This window comes from Balaenoptera ricei, chromosome 2 (assembly GCF_028023285.1).
Source record: "Balaenoptera ricei isolate mBalRic1 chromosome 2, mBalRic1.hap2, whole genome shotgun sequence".
Classification (NCBI taxonomy): domain Eukaryota; kingdom Metazoa; phylum Chordata; class Mammalia; order Artiodactyla; family Balaenopteridae; genus Balaenoptera; species Balaenoptera ricei.
Genome location: NC_082640.1, coordinates 185,746,133 through 185,760,147, shown reverse-complemented (window position 1 = coordinate 185,760,147; position 14,015 = coordinate 185,746,133). Strand labels below are relative to the sequence as shown.

At 57.4% G+C, this 14,015-nt stretch overlaps 1 protein-coding gene across 1 annotated transcript in view; it reads left to right on the top strand.

The window, feature by feature from the left end:
- CDC42BPB (CDC42 binding protein kinase beta) overlaps nucleotides 1-14,015 on the top strand; it is a 111,919-nt gene that overhangs the window by 90,508 nt on the left and 7,396 nt on the right. Inside the window, 15 exon segments of the mRNA XM_059915055.1 lie at nucleotides 624-713; nucleotides 1,011-1,088; nucleotides 3,241-3,346; nucleotides 4,024-4,160; nucleotides 4,717-4,856; nucleotides 6,073-6,154; nucleotides 7,362-7,578; nucleotides 7,706-7,768; nucleotides 8,748-9,344; nucleotides 12,164-12,261; nucleotides 12,349-12,433; nucleotides 12,556-12,673; nucleotides 12,754-12,871; nucleotides 13,295-13,400; nucleotides 13,507-13,577. Of these exon segments, the coding sequence (XP_059771038.1) occupies nucleotides 624-713; nucleotides 1,011-1,088; nucleotides 3,241-3,346; nucleotides 4,024-4,160; nucleotides 4,717-4,856; nucleotides 6,073-6,154; nucleotides 7,362-7,578; nucleotides 7,706-7,768; nucleotides 8,748-9,344; nucleotides 12,164-12,261; nucleotides 12,349-12,433; nucleotides 12,556-12,673; nucleotides 12,754-12,871; nucleotides 13,295-13,400; nucleotides 13,507-13,577 (2,106 nt within the window).

Genomic DNA, 14,015 nt, shown 5'->3' with positions numbered 1-14,015 from the left:
TGAATGTGAAGTCATTTTTAGGTGGTTTTAGAATGCAGCTTGAGCTTCAAATTGTGGAAGTAAATTGGGAATCTTGAGTTATCAGAACAGAACATTGCTTCCCTGTGTCATAAAGCTTCCAGGGAAATTCCTACTTCTGGTCACAGGTCCATAGACCTTTTTTGACGTTAGTATTTTTTCTCGATCCCTGAGTTGAGGTTATGGAGCACGTGGCTACTTGATCTTAGGGCTCCTGGGTGCAGAGTTAAGTCACTGCTGAGTGACCTCAGAGGGTTGGCAGCTCCCGTTCCTGCCCTTAAATGGCTGGGGCCGGAGGATGGGGGGGTCCGGGCTGCAGTTGGAGGGTGAGGCCTTTGGCGATCGTCGTGACTTGTCCGAGGCCACCCTCCCACGCGGTCGCCACCCCAGCCTTAGAACGCCGGGGGCAGAGGCCGCAGAGAAGGTAGGACAGCTGTGAGTGAGGTGGGGTCCGTGGCGGGACGTACCAGGACTAAGGACCGGTGCTGGGACCTTAGGTCCCCAATGAAATGCACTTTTTAAATAAAGAACATGTAGTTAGAGTCTGAATTCTGCAGAATAAGCTCTTTTATTCCCACACTATTTCTCTGCCTTTGTTTTCACAGACCAGCTCAACGAGTGAGCAAGAAACACAAGCTCCAAAGCCAGAGGCGTCCCCACCAGTCTCTGTGGCCGCAAGCACAGAACAACAGGAGGTGAGAGTATTGCCCTGTTGACGCCCCGAGAGCCCTGGGGTCTGCCCCCTGCCCCCACGTCCACGCGCCTCGCTGCCCTCGAACAGAAGCTGCCCTGGTGCCTCACAGCTTGTCACTCCAAGCCCGGCTTGTGTTTGAGAATTACTGTCAGTGCATCAGCCAGATGAGGGCTGCTTTGACAGGTGTCTCAACAATGTAGTAAATTAAAATGCAGGACTGTTCATTATTAATCAGTTCTGCTGTGTAAGAGGCGTGCTGAGCTATGACAGTGCTCACCTGTCCACGCTTGTCCCCCAGGACGTGGCTCGGGCCCCTCAGAGGCCACCCACCGTGCCGCTGCCCACCACACAGACCCTCGCTCTGACGGGACCAAAGGTAGGAGGGACCTTGCTCTTCCCCGGGGGACCTTCTCAGATTTAGACAACTTTTGTGTAAATAAGATGAACTTAGTATTTTCACGTACACGGTAATGTTTTGTTCTGAGTAGTGTGTAATCCAGAAAGCATCAGGACCCTGTGTTTCCTATACTTCTTCTTTTTTTTTAAATATATTTAATTAATTAATTTGTTTATTTTTGGCTGCGTTGGGTCTTTGTTGCTGCGCGCGGGCTTCTCTCTAGTTGCAGCGAGCGGGGGCTACTCTTCCTTGCAGTACGCGGGCTTCACATTGTGGTGGCTTCTCGTTGCAGAGCATGGGCTCTACGTTCACGGGCTTCAGTAGTTGTGACACGCGGGCTCAGTAGTTGTGGCTCGCGGGCTCTAGAGCGCAGGCTCAGTAGTTGTGGCGCATGGGCTTAGTTGCTCCGCAGCATGTGGGATCTTCCCGGACCAGGGCTTGAACCCATGTCCCCTACATTGGCAGGCAGATTCTTAACCACTGCGCCACCAGGGAAGCCCCCAGACTCATGGTTAATTTTTATGTTTAAATCTTTGATCCATCTGGAGCTTATTTTGGATTGAGGAAGGAATTAGGAATCCATATTTATTTTATTATAAATGACTAGTTGGTTGTTCCAGTACCTTTTATTAAATTAACCCTGCCAACTTTATTATATGTCTTTTTTTTTTTTTTTTTTTTTTTTGGCTGCGTTGGGTCTGCGTTGCTTCATGTGGGCTTTCTCTAGTTGCGGGAGCGGGGGCTACTCTTCGTTGTGGTGCGCGGGCTTCTCATTGCGGTGGCTTCTCTTGTTGCAGAGCACGGGCTCTAGGCACGTGGGCTTCAGTAGTTGTAGCATATGGGCTCAGTAGTTGTGGTTCTTGGGCTCTAGAGCACAGGCGCAGTAGTTGTGGCGCACGGGCTTAGTTGCTCCGCGGCATGTGGGATCCTCCTGGACCAGGGCTTGAACCCGTGTCCCCTGCGTTGGCGGGCGGATTCTTAACCACTGCGCCACCAGGGAAGCCTGGCAGGCGGACTCTTAACCGCGGCGCCACCAGCTGAAGCCCTCTGTGTTTTCTTGATTAAACCAATGAGACATGAATGCATTTTAATGGGCTGATTTCAGTCTAACCTCCCCGCCCCTCTGTCTTCACCCCCAGACCGCGTTTCCTCGTCCCCTGGTAACCACTCTGTGCTCAGTGTCCATTAAGTCCCTTCTCCACATTTGTTCCCATTCATCTGGCTGCACTTTGAGCCTCAGAGAACCACGTGGTCTATGGGAGGCACTTCTTCCTCAGCGTGAATGGAATTCTGCTCAGTGTGCAGCTTCGTAACTTGTCTTTTTCGTAAATGTATTTTGAAGAGCTGTGCCGTCAGTACGCACGGGTTCAGCGTAGGTCATGGCTTCGAGGTGTGACAAGGCCCTGGTTTCAAGCTTAGTAGGTGTCTGGCCTTACGTACTAGATGTTTTCTTTTCTCTAATGTAGACACGGTCTTTTCTAAGCCTTCAGTCACAGGCAGCCATGCCAGCTAGAGACAGGGGGCTTGATTTTGTTTGAGACCAGCTAACGGCTTGGCTTTTGGAGTACGATTCTCGTGGAGTCAGGGGTCAGACCGCTCTCTGGATTTTGTGTTGGTCACTCCCTTGCTTCCTGCACACGGTTCCGCGTCTTCACGGGCCCCTGAAAGGAATCCTTTCATTTGCCGTGTTAGGCTTCACGGACGCTGGCTGGGCTTCTCACTCCATTGTCCGTGGCGTCCTGTGTCTGTTCTCCCGACAAGGAGCACTGCGTCTTTCCAGACTCCTGCTGGGAGGAACAAGCTGCTGCGGGTGGCAGCCCACTCCAGAACATGGCCCAGGCCAGCCCCAGAGCCTCTGGCAGCCAAGGGGCTCGGGTCACCGTGGCACCCCAGCCCGACCAGCCTCGCTGGTGTGGGCAGCGAGGGTCTTCACTGAAGGCCACACGTGTGGACTCATTTTCTGGCTCAGGCTCCGTGCGTGGGGTCACGCCGGGAACCGCGCACGTCGTGGTGAAAGCGTGTGGCTCAGCTTTTCCAGGGCGCGCTCCAGTTGTTGGAACGCTTGGTTACAAGCAGGCATGTCCCCGGTCCCCACCGCCCGTGTCTCACCACCTTGACCTTCCTCCTGCAGCCGAAAGCGCACCAGTTCAGCATCAAGTCCTTCTCCAGCCCCACGCAGTGCAGCCACTGCACCTCCCTGATGGTGGGGCTGATCCGCCAGGGCTATGCCTGCGAGGGTGAGTGCGGCCTGCGAGGGTGAGTGCGGCCTGCGAGCCGAGAGGGGCCGGGCGTGGGAGTCACGGTGAAGGCCGGCGAGGCCAAGGGCCGCCTAGCCGTGAGGGGCCCAGGGCACATGCTCCTTCTCTGGCTTTACAAGAGCTCGGTGCAGGTCTCTGAGTTGAGATCATGCTGCAGTGGACAGCGCGCTGCTCTGGGGCGACCAGGGTGTCTGTTGGTCCTTGTTTGTTACAAAACGTAGCATCCACGTCCCGTCCACGTCCATTCTCCAAGATGAGGAAGAGCAGAGAGTAAGAAGAACTCTACGATCTTCCGCTGTCAGGTCATTTAGAGATGAGCACCACGGTCTGGTATCTCTCCTGCTGGTTTGTCACTGTGAGCATCTTAGGCCTCTGTGTTGTGCTCTCGCCCTGGACTGGGGCTGGGCGGTCATGCGTGGCCAGCCGAGGTCCCGCGGTGAGAGGTGGGACGAGCCTGGGGCCGGAGCCCCCGAGCACAGGCACCAGCCCCCCAGCGAGTGCTAGTGAGCATGTGGAAAAGTTGCTCGATGCCAGCCTACCCTGAGCGTTTGTGGGAACTGCTCTAAAAACTGTTTCCTTCTTGGGGTGCCACGCACGTCTGAGGCAACTGCTGCTTTCGGGGCGCAGGTCTGACAGTGTGTCCTGTGCTTTCGCAGTGTGCTCATTTGCCTGCCACGTGTCTTGCAAGGACAGCGCTCCCCAGGTGTGCCCCATACCCCCCGAGCAGTCCAAGCGGCCTCTTGGTGTGGACGTACAGAGAGGCATAGGAACGGCCTACAAGGGCTACGTGAAGGTAGGACGTTCCCCCCGCTGCCTGCCCAGGCAGGCGACCCAGCCTGGTGACCCACAGCCATGCCCAGCTGCCCTGGAAATCGGTCCCTTTGCTGCATGAAGCGACCCACATGCCGGTCCTGGGAGCCCTCCCCTCCTGGGGTCCTGAGGACCCCCCCAGAAACACAGCATCAGCCGGGGCCTCTCGTCCCCACCTCCTGGGCTGATGCGCTTATGGTTTCAAAGCCAAGTGCCATTTGAAGGCGCTGTGCCCGGCCCAGCATTCCACGACGCTCCACGTCTGCTGTGAACACACCCATTCGTTGAGCCGTCTGCACTGTCCCCTGCGTCACCTTCTGTCATGGGCAGAGCCCCTCCCCAGCACTGCCCGAGTCATCCTGGGCCCAGACGCAGCTCTGCCGCCGGCCTGGACTGGCCGTGCAGCAGCTAGGAGGGCACCACCGCACAGCAGCTGCCTCCAGGAAGTCTCCCGGGCCTGCCACCGCCACTTCCCGCTGCCCGGACCTGTTGCGGCCGGCACCCCTGGCCCAGAGGAACATGGTTACTTTGATCCGCAGGTCCCCAAGCCGAGCGGGGTGAAGAAGGGGTGGCAGCGGGCCTACGCGGTCGTCTGTGACTGCAAGCTCTTTCTGTACGATCTGCCCGAGGGCAGGTCCACCCAGCCTGGCGTCGTGGCCAGCCAAGTCCTGGACCTCAGGTCGGTGTGGCGCAGTCTATCCTCGTTCTAGGAGGTTTACTTGACTTACATATCTGAGAATGAGAGTTTGTTGCTTGGTAGCCTTTAACCCCATTTCTACCTTCACGCCCTTAATTATTGGGCAGCTCCAAAAACAGGTGCCTGCTAGAAACTTTCCTGCTGTGAATGTTTTTGCCCTGAAAGATTTGCCAAATAGGCATCTAATAAGAAAAATACATACCCAAGAACAAGTAGAAAAGATCCCAGAGACACACTGCACAGCCTGAGGTAGTCTGTGCTCTTGTCTTCGTGAGCCCTTGTCTTCATGTGGCCACAGCGTTTGCTGAGTGGCACCGTCTCTTAGGGCTTCCATCTCTAGTCAGATGCCTTCCTGCCATCAACATACAAAAAGGCACAGCACCCTTCCCTCCCCACCTTCTCTGTGGTTAACTCTCTGAAATGGACATAATAGCAACGTCATGAGGTACGAGGGTTGTTGGGAAGATGAAGCAAGTGAATAGACAGGGTGTGCTTAGCTCAGAGCCTGGCGGGCGGAGCTATTGTTGCTGCTGCCACGTCCTCTCCTCACAAGGTGGAGCGCCCGTCCCTCTGTCACCACCCCCAGTGCCACACAGTATGGCACCTGTCCGGGGCTAGGGCCTGGCCTGGAGCTTCATTCTCCGGCATTGGTATTCGGGGGACCCATGGGGCAGGGGTGAACAGCTGGGCACCTGTGATTTGGAAACGTCCCCGGGTGATCTTGCTCACCCCTCGCTGCACACAGGTGTGCCCCTGGCCCAGCAGTGACGAGACCACTGGCAGGTGTCCTGAGGCGTAGCGCTGCTCGTAGCCCAGGGTTTAGAGCGAACTGGAGGTGATTCCATGGTTATCTCAGCACATTTTATTCCCGTTTATAGCCAGGTACAGGCCAAAGCAAAGATGTGGTATGTTTGTACTTGTGGGACAGTCTGGCACAGTATAGAACAGTGTGACTCAGGAAGGTGGTTTTATTCTCAATCATCCCTAATCATTGAAACGCATGCAAGATTCTCGTCTTTTGTTTGTTGGCTTTGTCATTATAAGCGTTTTCTTATCCTGGTGGAGGCAAGGAGCCTCCCTTGTATTCTAGAAAATAGTCCCCAAAGTATCCTTTCTCATAATGTTCCTAAAGGGTGGAGGACAGGGTCCTGTGTGTGTGTCTCTTTTCCGATATTCTGAGTGTGTTATTTCTTACCAGAGATGAAGAGTTCTCTGTGAGCTCAGTCCTGGCTTCAGACGTCATACACGCTTCACGCCGAGATATTCCGTGTATATTCAGGGTATGTTTTCTTTTCCAATTTTTTAGAGACGTTTCATTAACAATAAAACATCCGTAGGGGGACTTCCCTGGCGGTCCAGTGGTTAAGACTCCGCAGTTCCCCTGCAGGGGGCACGGGTTCAATCCCTGGTTGGGGAACTAAGATCCCGAATGCCACGTGGTGCGGCCAAAAAAAAAAAAGAAAAAATCCATGTGGTTAAAATAAAAGGACTGTTGTGAGCATTTCCTTGTCCTGTAGCAAGGGGCTCGCGCACATCCAGGGCGGACCTTCCATTTCTCCAGATTCCTTCACACCTGTCGATGTGTCCTGTGTCCCCCGTCCCCCTCCCCTTACTGGGTAACAGACCCTCTCTGCACACGGCAGAGCCCTGTCTCCCCAGCCTCAGGCCCTCCCACTCCGTCCTCCCTCCTCGGTCTGTGTCCCGGCTGCTCCAGTCCAGTGCACTAGGTGCTGGAGGCCGACACGCGGTTGGCTGTAGATGAAACGGACCCTTCAGCCTCCCTCCTGAGGACTTGTTGGCCATTAACTGGAGCAAAGCCGGGGAAAAATCAGTAGACATTGCTTATCAGCGGTCTTGTTGGCTGAGTCGGAGTGCCCCCTGCTGAGCTAGTGTTAGCTGCTGTGGCGTCAGGAAGCTTCTAGAAGATTGTGGATCCCCCTCCACTGGGAATTTTTATAAGTACAGAGAAATTTGGTTGACCACAAAACCAAGTCTATGGATCACTTTCTGTTAAATCACATCTCTTCAGAAACTGTCTCTGTATACAATACAGAAAATTCCCATCATTGTGTGCCTAAAGGATGATTTGTAGCAACTAAGGCTGTCCCGTGCCCTGGTAAGTGTTTGGGGAGCGCCCACAGGGAAGTTGTTTGTTTGAGATCCTGTTGTCCCTTGACGTGTTCTGAGAGTGTGTTTCTCAGCTGTGATCAGAGCCTTCAAGAAGGCGGCTCTCGAGTGAACAGTGAACTGCAGTTCTGGCCAGAGCCGAGTCACCTGAGCTCTGGCGAGGCCGGGCTGCGGGCGCCGTGTGAGAGCCGGGCTGTCGCGGCCCGCGGGCGGCTGGACCAGGACCCCGGCGGCCCGCCCACGGAGGCGAGCTCTCCGGCAGCAGCCCCCGCCCTCACCCCTGCAGGCCGCGTGGCGTCGGTTCGGTGTGTCCGGTTGTCTTACGGCTCTTCTCTGTCTGTTTTGTCTTCCGTCGTGAAGGTGACGGCCTCTCTCTTAGGTACACCTTCTAAGACCAGCTCGCTGCTCATTCTGACGGAAAATGAGAACGAGAAGAGGAAGTGGGTGGGGATCCTGGAAGGCCTGCGGGCCATCCTGCACAAGAACCGCCTGAGGAACCTGGTGGTGCACGTCCCGCAGGAGGCCTACGACAGCTCGCTGCCCCTCATCAAGGCCGTCCTCACGGCCGCCATCCTGGGTGCGTTTCTCCACGTCCCGGCCGCGTGCGGGCTCAGCGGTGTGGCCCGTTTGAGCTGGTAGTTTCCCCGCCGCTTTGGAAGCAGACGGCCCGCGCGCCGGTACTGACCGCTTTACGTTGTTCGCAGACGGGGACAGGATCGCCGTCGGCCTCGAGGAAGGGCTCTACGTCATAGAGGTGACCCGGGACGGTGAGTGAGCCGGGCGCTCGGGCTGCCTGCTTAGCGCCACGCGCGCGGGGTCGGTGGTGGCAACGTGTCGGGTTAAGACGGATTCCCTGGGTGAGAGGAGTAAGTCACCGCGTCAGAGAGCTGTATAAAGAAAGGGGAAGGCCAGCGGCTGAGGAGAAGGATGCGCCACAGATAGGACAGATGGCCAGTAACTTTCTGCCTCGTGTCCCCCAGCCCCGAAGGCTGTGGGCGGGTCCAGTAAAACGCAGAGACCAGCCTCGAGGGCTGGTGGTGAGCTGACTGCCGTGTATATTAGGCCCTTCGGGGAGAGGACTGAGCAGGGAGTCGGGGCAGGGAGAGCTTCCCAGGAGGAGAAATGCTTCCTTAATTCCTGGGTGCACCGAGGCCTTACCAAAACTCTCCTTCCTTTGCTTCAAATTTTGACCTTTCATTCTTCCCAGAAGAAAAAGCAAAAGCACCCCCAAGTCTCCCCGCTTCACCGCCCTGGGCCCAGCTCTGGGCGCCTCCCCCAAGGAATAGGGAGTTGCCCCGAGGTGGCGGTGGTCCCTTCCTGACGAGCCTGGGGTCCCGGCACAGTGGAAGAAGGGTGAACACACGTGGTCTTGGGATGGTGGCTGCTGCCGCGGGCTGTTTGTCCCTCGGGGTCCGGACCCCCGGCTCTCAGAGCCCGCGTGGAGGCCCTGCCCCTGTTAGGGTATCGAGGGTCCTGGGTTGGTCTGGGGGCCCAGTGAGCGGGTGGGAGCCTTCAGCGAGTTTCTCCAAGGATCCAGTGAGGTTTTTTTGTTTTCCAAACATGGTTCCTGGGTTCAGGGATGAGCTGGAAGGGCGTCCAGGTCCCCCCACGCAGGGCCTCACTGCCCTTGGCACCTCCCAGCCAGGGTCCTGGCGCCAGGGGTGTGTGTGAGATGACGAGGAGGGGGCGCTCCGGGTGGGGCGCGAGTGGAGGCCCTGGCCTCACGCTGTCACGCCCGTCCTGCAGTGATCGTCCGCGTGGCCGACTACAAGAAAGTGTACCAGATCGAGCTTGCCCCCAGAGAGAGAGTCGCCGTCCTCCTCTGCGGCCGGAACCACCACGTCCACCTGTGTCCATGGTCCTCCTTCGACGGTGTGGAGAGCAGCGTGGACATCAAGCTTCCGGAGACAAAAGGCTGCCAGCTCATGGCGACTGGGACGCTGAAGAAGAGCAGCCCCACCTGCCTGTTCGTGGCGGTGAAGCGGCTGGTCCTTTGCTATGAGATCCAGAGAACTAAGCCTTTCCACAGGAAGTTCAGCGAGCTTGTGGCCCCTGGCAATGTACAGTGGATGGCCGTGGTCAAGGACAAGCTCTGTGTTGGCTACCCTTCCGGGTTCTCTCTGTTGAGCACCCAGGGAGATGGGCAGGCTCTAAACCTGGTAAATCCCAATGACCCCTCGCTTACGTTCCTCTCACAACAGTCTTTTGATGCCCTTTGTGCTGTGGAGCTCAAAAGTGAGGAGTACCTGCTTTGCTTCAGCCACATGGGACTGTACGTGGACCCACAAGGTCGGAGGTCACGCACGCAGGAGCTCATGTGGCCTGCGGCGCCCGTTGCCTGTAGTATGTATATGTTTTCTGTTGCCATACCCCGTTGCCGCTGTCGCATCGCCGGTCAGCATGTGTCCTATTTGCTTTGGTTTGTCCTCTAGCTCCCTCAGCTGAGTAGTCGGGAGAGGCGGGCCCCCGCAGCTTGCTGCGGGGGGCAGGGCGGTCCCACTGCCACACCCTGGGCCCGTTGGGGTGGGCTTGCCCTCCTCTCCCACGGGCCCTGCGGGGGCCCCTCAGCCCGGGAGCCCGACGGAGACGGCTGGCCTCCCTGGGGGAAGGCGAGGCCAAGGGAAGACAGGACCTGCACTGTTTTACGTTTTACAAGATGTTCTTCATGATGATGTATAAACTTACACGGTGATGAAAACAAGCTAAAGGTTTCCAGTGACCAGAAAATACCCAGTTCTGATATCCAGGTCAGAGTTCCTCTTGGGACAGATATTGTTCCGAGGGGTAGGAGCTGTTCTGGAGAACAATTGTTGCTTAACCGGCTCAGGTGTCCTTCTGCGTGGATGACAGCACTGGGCGCGAGGCCCTGGAGTCCGCACTCCACGGGGGGCTCTTCCTGCTGGGCCTGCTGGCTGAGCACTTTCTAAAGACCCTAAACCTCAAATTCTGCCCACTCGATATAGGGAATAGCAGGTGGGCTGCGTCACGACACCCGAGGGCCAGAGGGACGAGGAGTAAGTAGGCAGCCACAGGGCACACGTTGGTTTCAAGCTGGCGGGGATGGGGTCGTGGGGGCGGGAGGTGGGAGTTCGGTTTTTCCTTAATTACCTGAAGGTACAGTCTTGTGGCTGCCTCGTTGCTGGCTTCAGCAAGCTGGCAGAACAGCCAAGGCGCTGGGACCAGGAGCCCGGCCCGTGAGGGGAGCTGCCGGCCTTCAGCCGGCGGAGGCTCGCTGGACGTGTCTCGGCCTTGTTAGCCGTTGGCCAGGGCCTGGGGTGCGGTGCGGGCAGCCAGAGCCGGCAGGAAGGGCCGAGGCGTGGCCCTGGCGCTTCTCCTCCTGGTCTCTCCCTGCCGCACCCACTCGTCTTCATGGGCGGCCAGTGCAGGAATGGCCTCAAGACCACCCAGTAACGTCTGACAGGATGCAGGTCACTGAGTGCCGTGTTCTGTAATCTTGACCGTGAGTGACCTGGCAGGGATGCCCGAGCTTTCTGCGTTCTCCTCTGATTCCAGCTCTCTCTCCACCTTTGTGCTCTCTTGTTTCACCTCCATGCACAGTACAGATGCCAAGTCAGTTTTAGAGCTGGCAAAAAGTAATTCAGTAACTTTCAGGATGGAGAACTAAAAGTGTTGCCTGCTTGTCCCAAGCCCCATCTGAGCATGCATGTGTTCTCGCCCCCCTCTCCTGTTACTCGGGGGGCGGGGGGGGGGGCGTTAATCGGTCCCATCCTACCGAGGAGGACCCTGAGGGCCACGAGGTGAGGTGACCTGCACAAACCACACAGCAGAGGCTGGCTTCAGACTCAGATCTGTCAGACTTCACGGCCCATGTTCTTTCCACAGGTTTAACTTTTTAGTTTAAATTTTTCTTTAGACTGGACATCTCAGTTTATCACTTTATCAGTAAGTCGTATGCACAGATCTCTCCTGGCTCCCTGCAGATGAAGCCCCACATGCTCACAAGTAAGAAGAGCTGCCCCAGAAGCCCCCATGTGGGGGAAGGTCCTCTGAGTTAACTTCAGGGCCCTCTGATTTCTCTGACCATCTTTTTCGCATGTGGCACTCAAAAAGAAGGCTTCATGGTTTATCTGAGATGTCACTTCTGGGACAGTTTGGTGACTGGTTCCAGCATCTTTTGTCTGTTTCCTAAACCCTGTTGTATTTTCTTTTTTGTATTCAAAAGAACAGGTGTGATCAGAGAGCCCATTTGGAATCTGTAATAACAGCATAGCAGAAGCTTTTTAGAAATTCATCTTCAGTTAAGCGTAACATGAGGAAGATTAACCCTGGAAGGGAGAAGGACCTGGAACCAGGGCTGAGCCAGAGCCACCTGCCAGCTCTGCGTGCCAGCCCGGGCGAGGCTGTGTGATGCCAGCCAGCATGCTGGGACCCCAGCCTTGCGCCTCCCGTGGCAGGATGGCAGGATGCAGCCTCCACCGCTGCTTTCTCTCTCTCAGATAGTTCAGATATTTTTTACCGCTGTCCTAAACGTGGGAAAGGCCCCTTACACTTCGGGTGCCACAGGGCCACCAGTCCTCGGTCTCACACGTGTGGTTCGCTGGGAGGGTTTTCCGTCACGACCTGACGGTGTCCCATCCCTTAGCGGGGAAGGGGAAAGACAGCACCAACTCCCCAGCTCATCGCAGGAGAGTAATTGTCGTTCTACTGCGTGTGTGTTCACACCCGATTACAAGAGGGCTGCCTGAAAGCTCCAGGGTAAGCCAACGCCCTTGCCCAGAGCCCAGCAGGAGTCTCTGGGTGGAGATTTTAAATATTTACCCAGAAATCTGACCTTTTGGCATCTCTGAAAGAAGGGATTTGCCTTAAGAAACAGGACATTGAGCCCTTTCCTGGATTTCAGATGTGTTGAGCCTGAAGTGACAGGCTTCTGAGGTAGTTGTATAAGAAAGCTAAAGGGGAAGCCAGGTGTTTAAACAGGTCACCTTCGGCACCTATGCGATGGTATTGAAATGCTGTTTAGTTTCAGGAGTGGAGGTAAAGCGTTCAGACGTCGGTTGTGTTTGTCTGAACCTTGAAGTGAAGGTTCCCTCTAGAGTGAGGGGCAGGGCCCCTGCGGCTTGGGCCGTTGCACCCCACGCGGGGCGGGCGGCCCCCGGCACCGGGGGGGCCCCAGGCTCACCGCTCTGCTCCGTGTGCGCCAGGTTGCAGCCCCGCGCACGTCACGGTCTACAGCGAGTACGGCGTGGATGTCTTCGACGTACGCACCATGGAGTGGGTGCAGACAGTCGGCCTGCGCAGGGTAAGGCCTGGCGGTGCCCGGCCCCTCCCCCAGCCGCCGCCCCCCTCTCCCCCAACAGCCAGCCTCCCTCTCTGGTTTCCAACGCAGATCCGGCCACTGAACTCGGAGGGCAGCCTCAACCTCCTCAACTGCGAGCCTCCCCGCCTGATCTACTTCAAGAGCAAGTTCTCGGGTGAGCCCTTCTCGGGGGGAGCAGAGGACGGGGGCTGGAGGGGGGGCCTGCCTGGGAGTTGGCGGCCGCGTGGCCCTCCCCCCGGCCCCACGGAGCCACAGCGGCCTTTCCTTGTCCTGCAGGAGCGGCTCTCAACGTGCCTGACACCTCTGACAACAGCAGGAAGCAGATGCTGCGGACCAGAAGCAAAAGGCGGTTTGTCTTCAAGGTGCCGGAGGAGGAGAGGCTGCAGCAGCGGCGGTAGGAACCTGGCTGGGGGCTGGGCTGGGCCCAGAGGACCCGGACGCCTTCCTGAACCTCACGGTGTTTCCTTCTCCTAGAGAGATGCTCAGAGACCCGGAGCTGAGATCCAAGATGATCTCCAACCCCACCAACTTCAACCACGTGGCCCACATGGGCCCGGGCGACGGGATGCAGGTGCTCATGGACCTGCCTCTGGTGAGCCCGCGGGTGCTGTCCCCTGCCCTCCCCACACCCGGCTCCCCTGTGGCTCCTGCCTGTATGCTCCTGAGGTGTCTGTCACCGTCTCAGTCCGTTAGGGGTTTGTGAGAAATAGCTGTCAACAGTGACTGCTGAAACATCTGAGTGTGGGCAGGTAGCATACTTGGTGGGGTTTTTTTTTTTACTTAAAAAATGTGTTTTCTGTAGAATTTGACTTGGCCTAAAGCCACTATTGCCAATTCTTAGCTCAAAACTGACCTGATGCCACTGTCCCGAGGTCCTTCCCAGCCCATTTTGCTTGTCGAGGCCCAGGGCCCCGGCCTGCTCATGCTGCAGACTTTGCACTTGGCCTGCGCGCTCTGCCCGGGGCCCAGCTGTGCTCCCCCCGGGCGTGCTCACATGCTGTTCTCTCTGCCCCAGAGCGCCGTGCCCCCCTCCCAGGAGGAGAGGCCCGGCCCTGCTCCCGCCAGCCTGTCCCGCCAGCCTCCGCCCAGGAACAAGCCCTACATCTCGTGGCCCTCATCAGGTACCAGGGGCGCCCGGGCCGGGGCCTGGATGCTGGGACTCCGGGCTTTCAGTTCGTCTCTGAACTGTTTGCCCCAAGATGATCGATGGCTGCCTGTGTTCCGTAGGTGGATCTGAGCCCGGCGTGGCTATGCCTCTAAGAAGTATGTCTGATCCTGACCAGGACTTTGACAAAGAGGTAAGACTTGCCCAATTACAAGGGACAGGGCCTGGGGTCTGCAGCTCCACACGTGCAGGAGACTCGAAGCAGCTGTTCTTTGGAGGAAGAGACTCCATCTCCCCTGGAGCGGCCACATAGGGCCTCAGTGGTCACCAGTCCCCCGGAGCTCCCCACTCATGACTGCTCAGGCTGAGCCAAGGCCGGGAGGAGGGAGGACATGGACCCTGTGGCTGTGAGTGTGTTGGGAGAAAGATGTGGCTTCTCGCTTCCAGGTCATGGCCTCAGGGGGACCGAGGCCTCTGCGGCCTGGTGCCGGGCCTCCTTCCAGCCCCTGCTCCCGAGTCATCTGGTCCCTTGCCCCCAGCCGTGGCTGCCCGAGGCTGGGCCAGCCCTGGGAGGATGCCGCCGAGAGCTCAGGAGGCATCAGGAGAGGGGCCGAGGGAGCTGCTGGGGCCC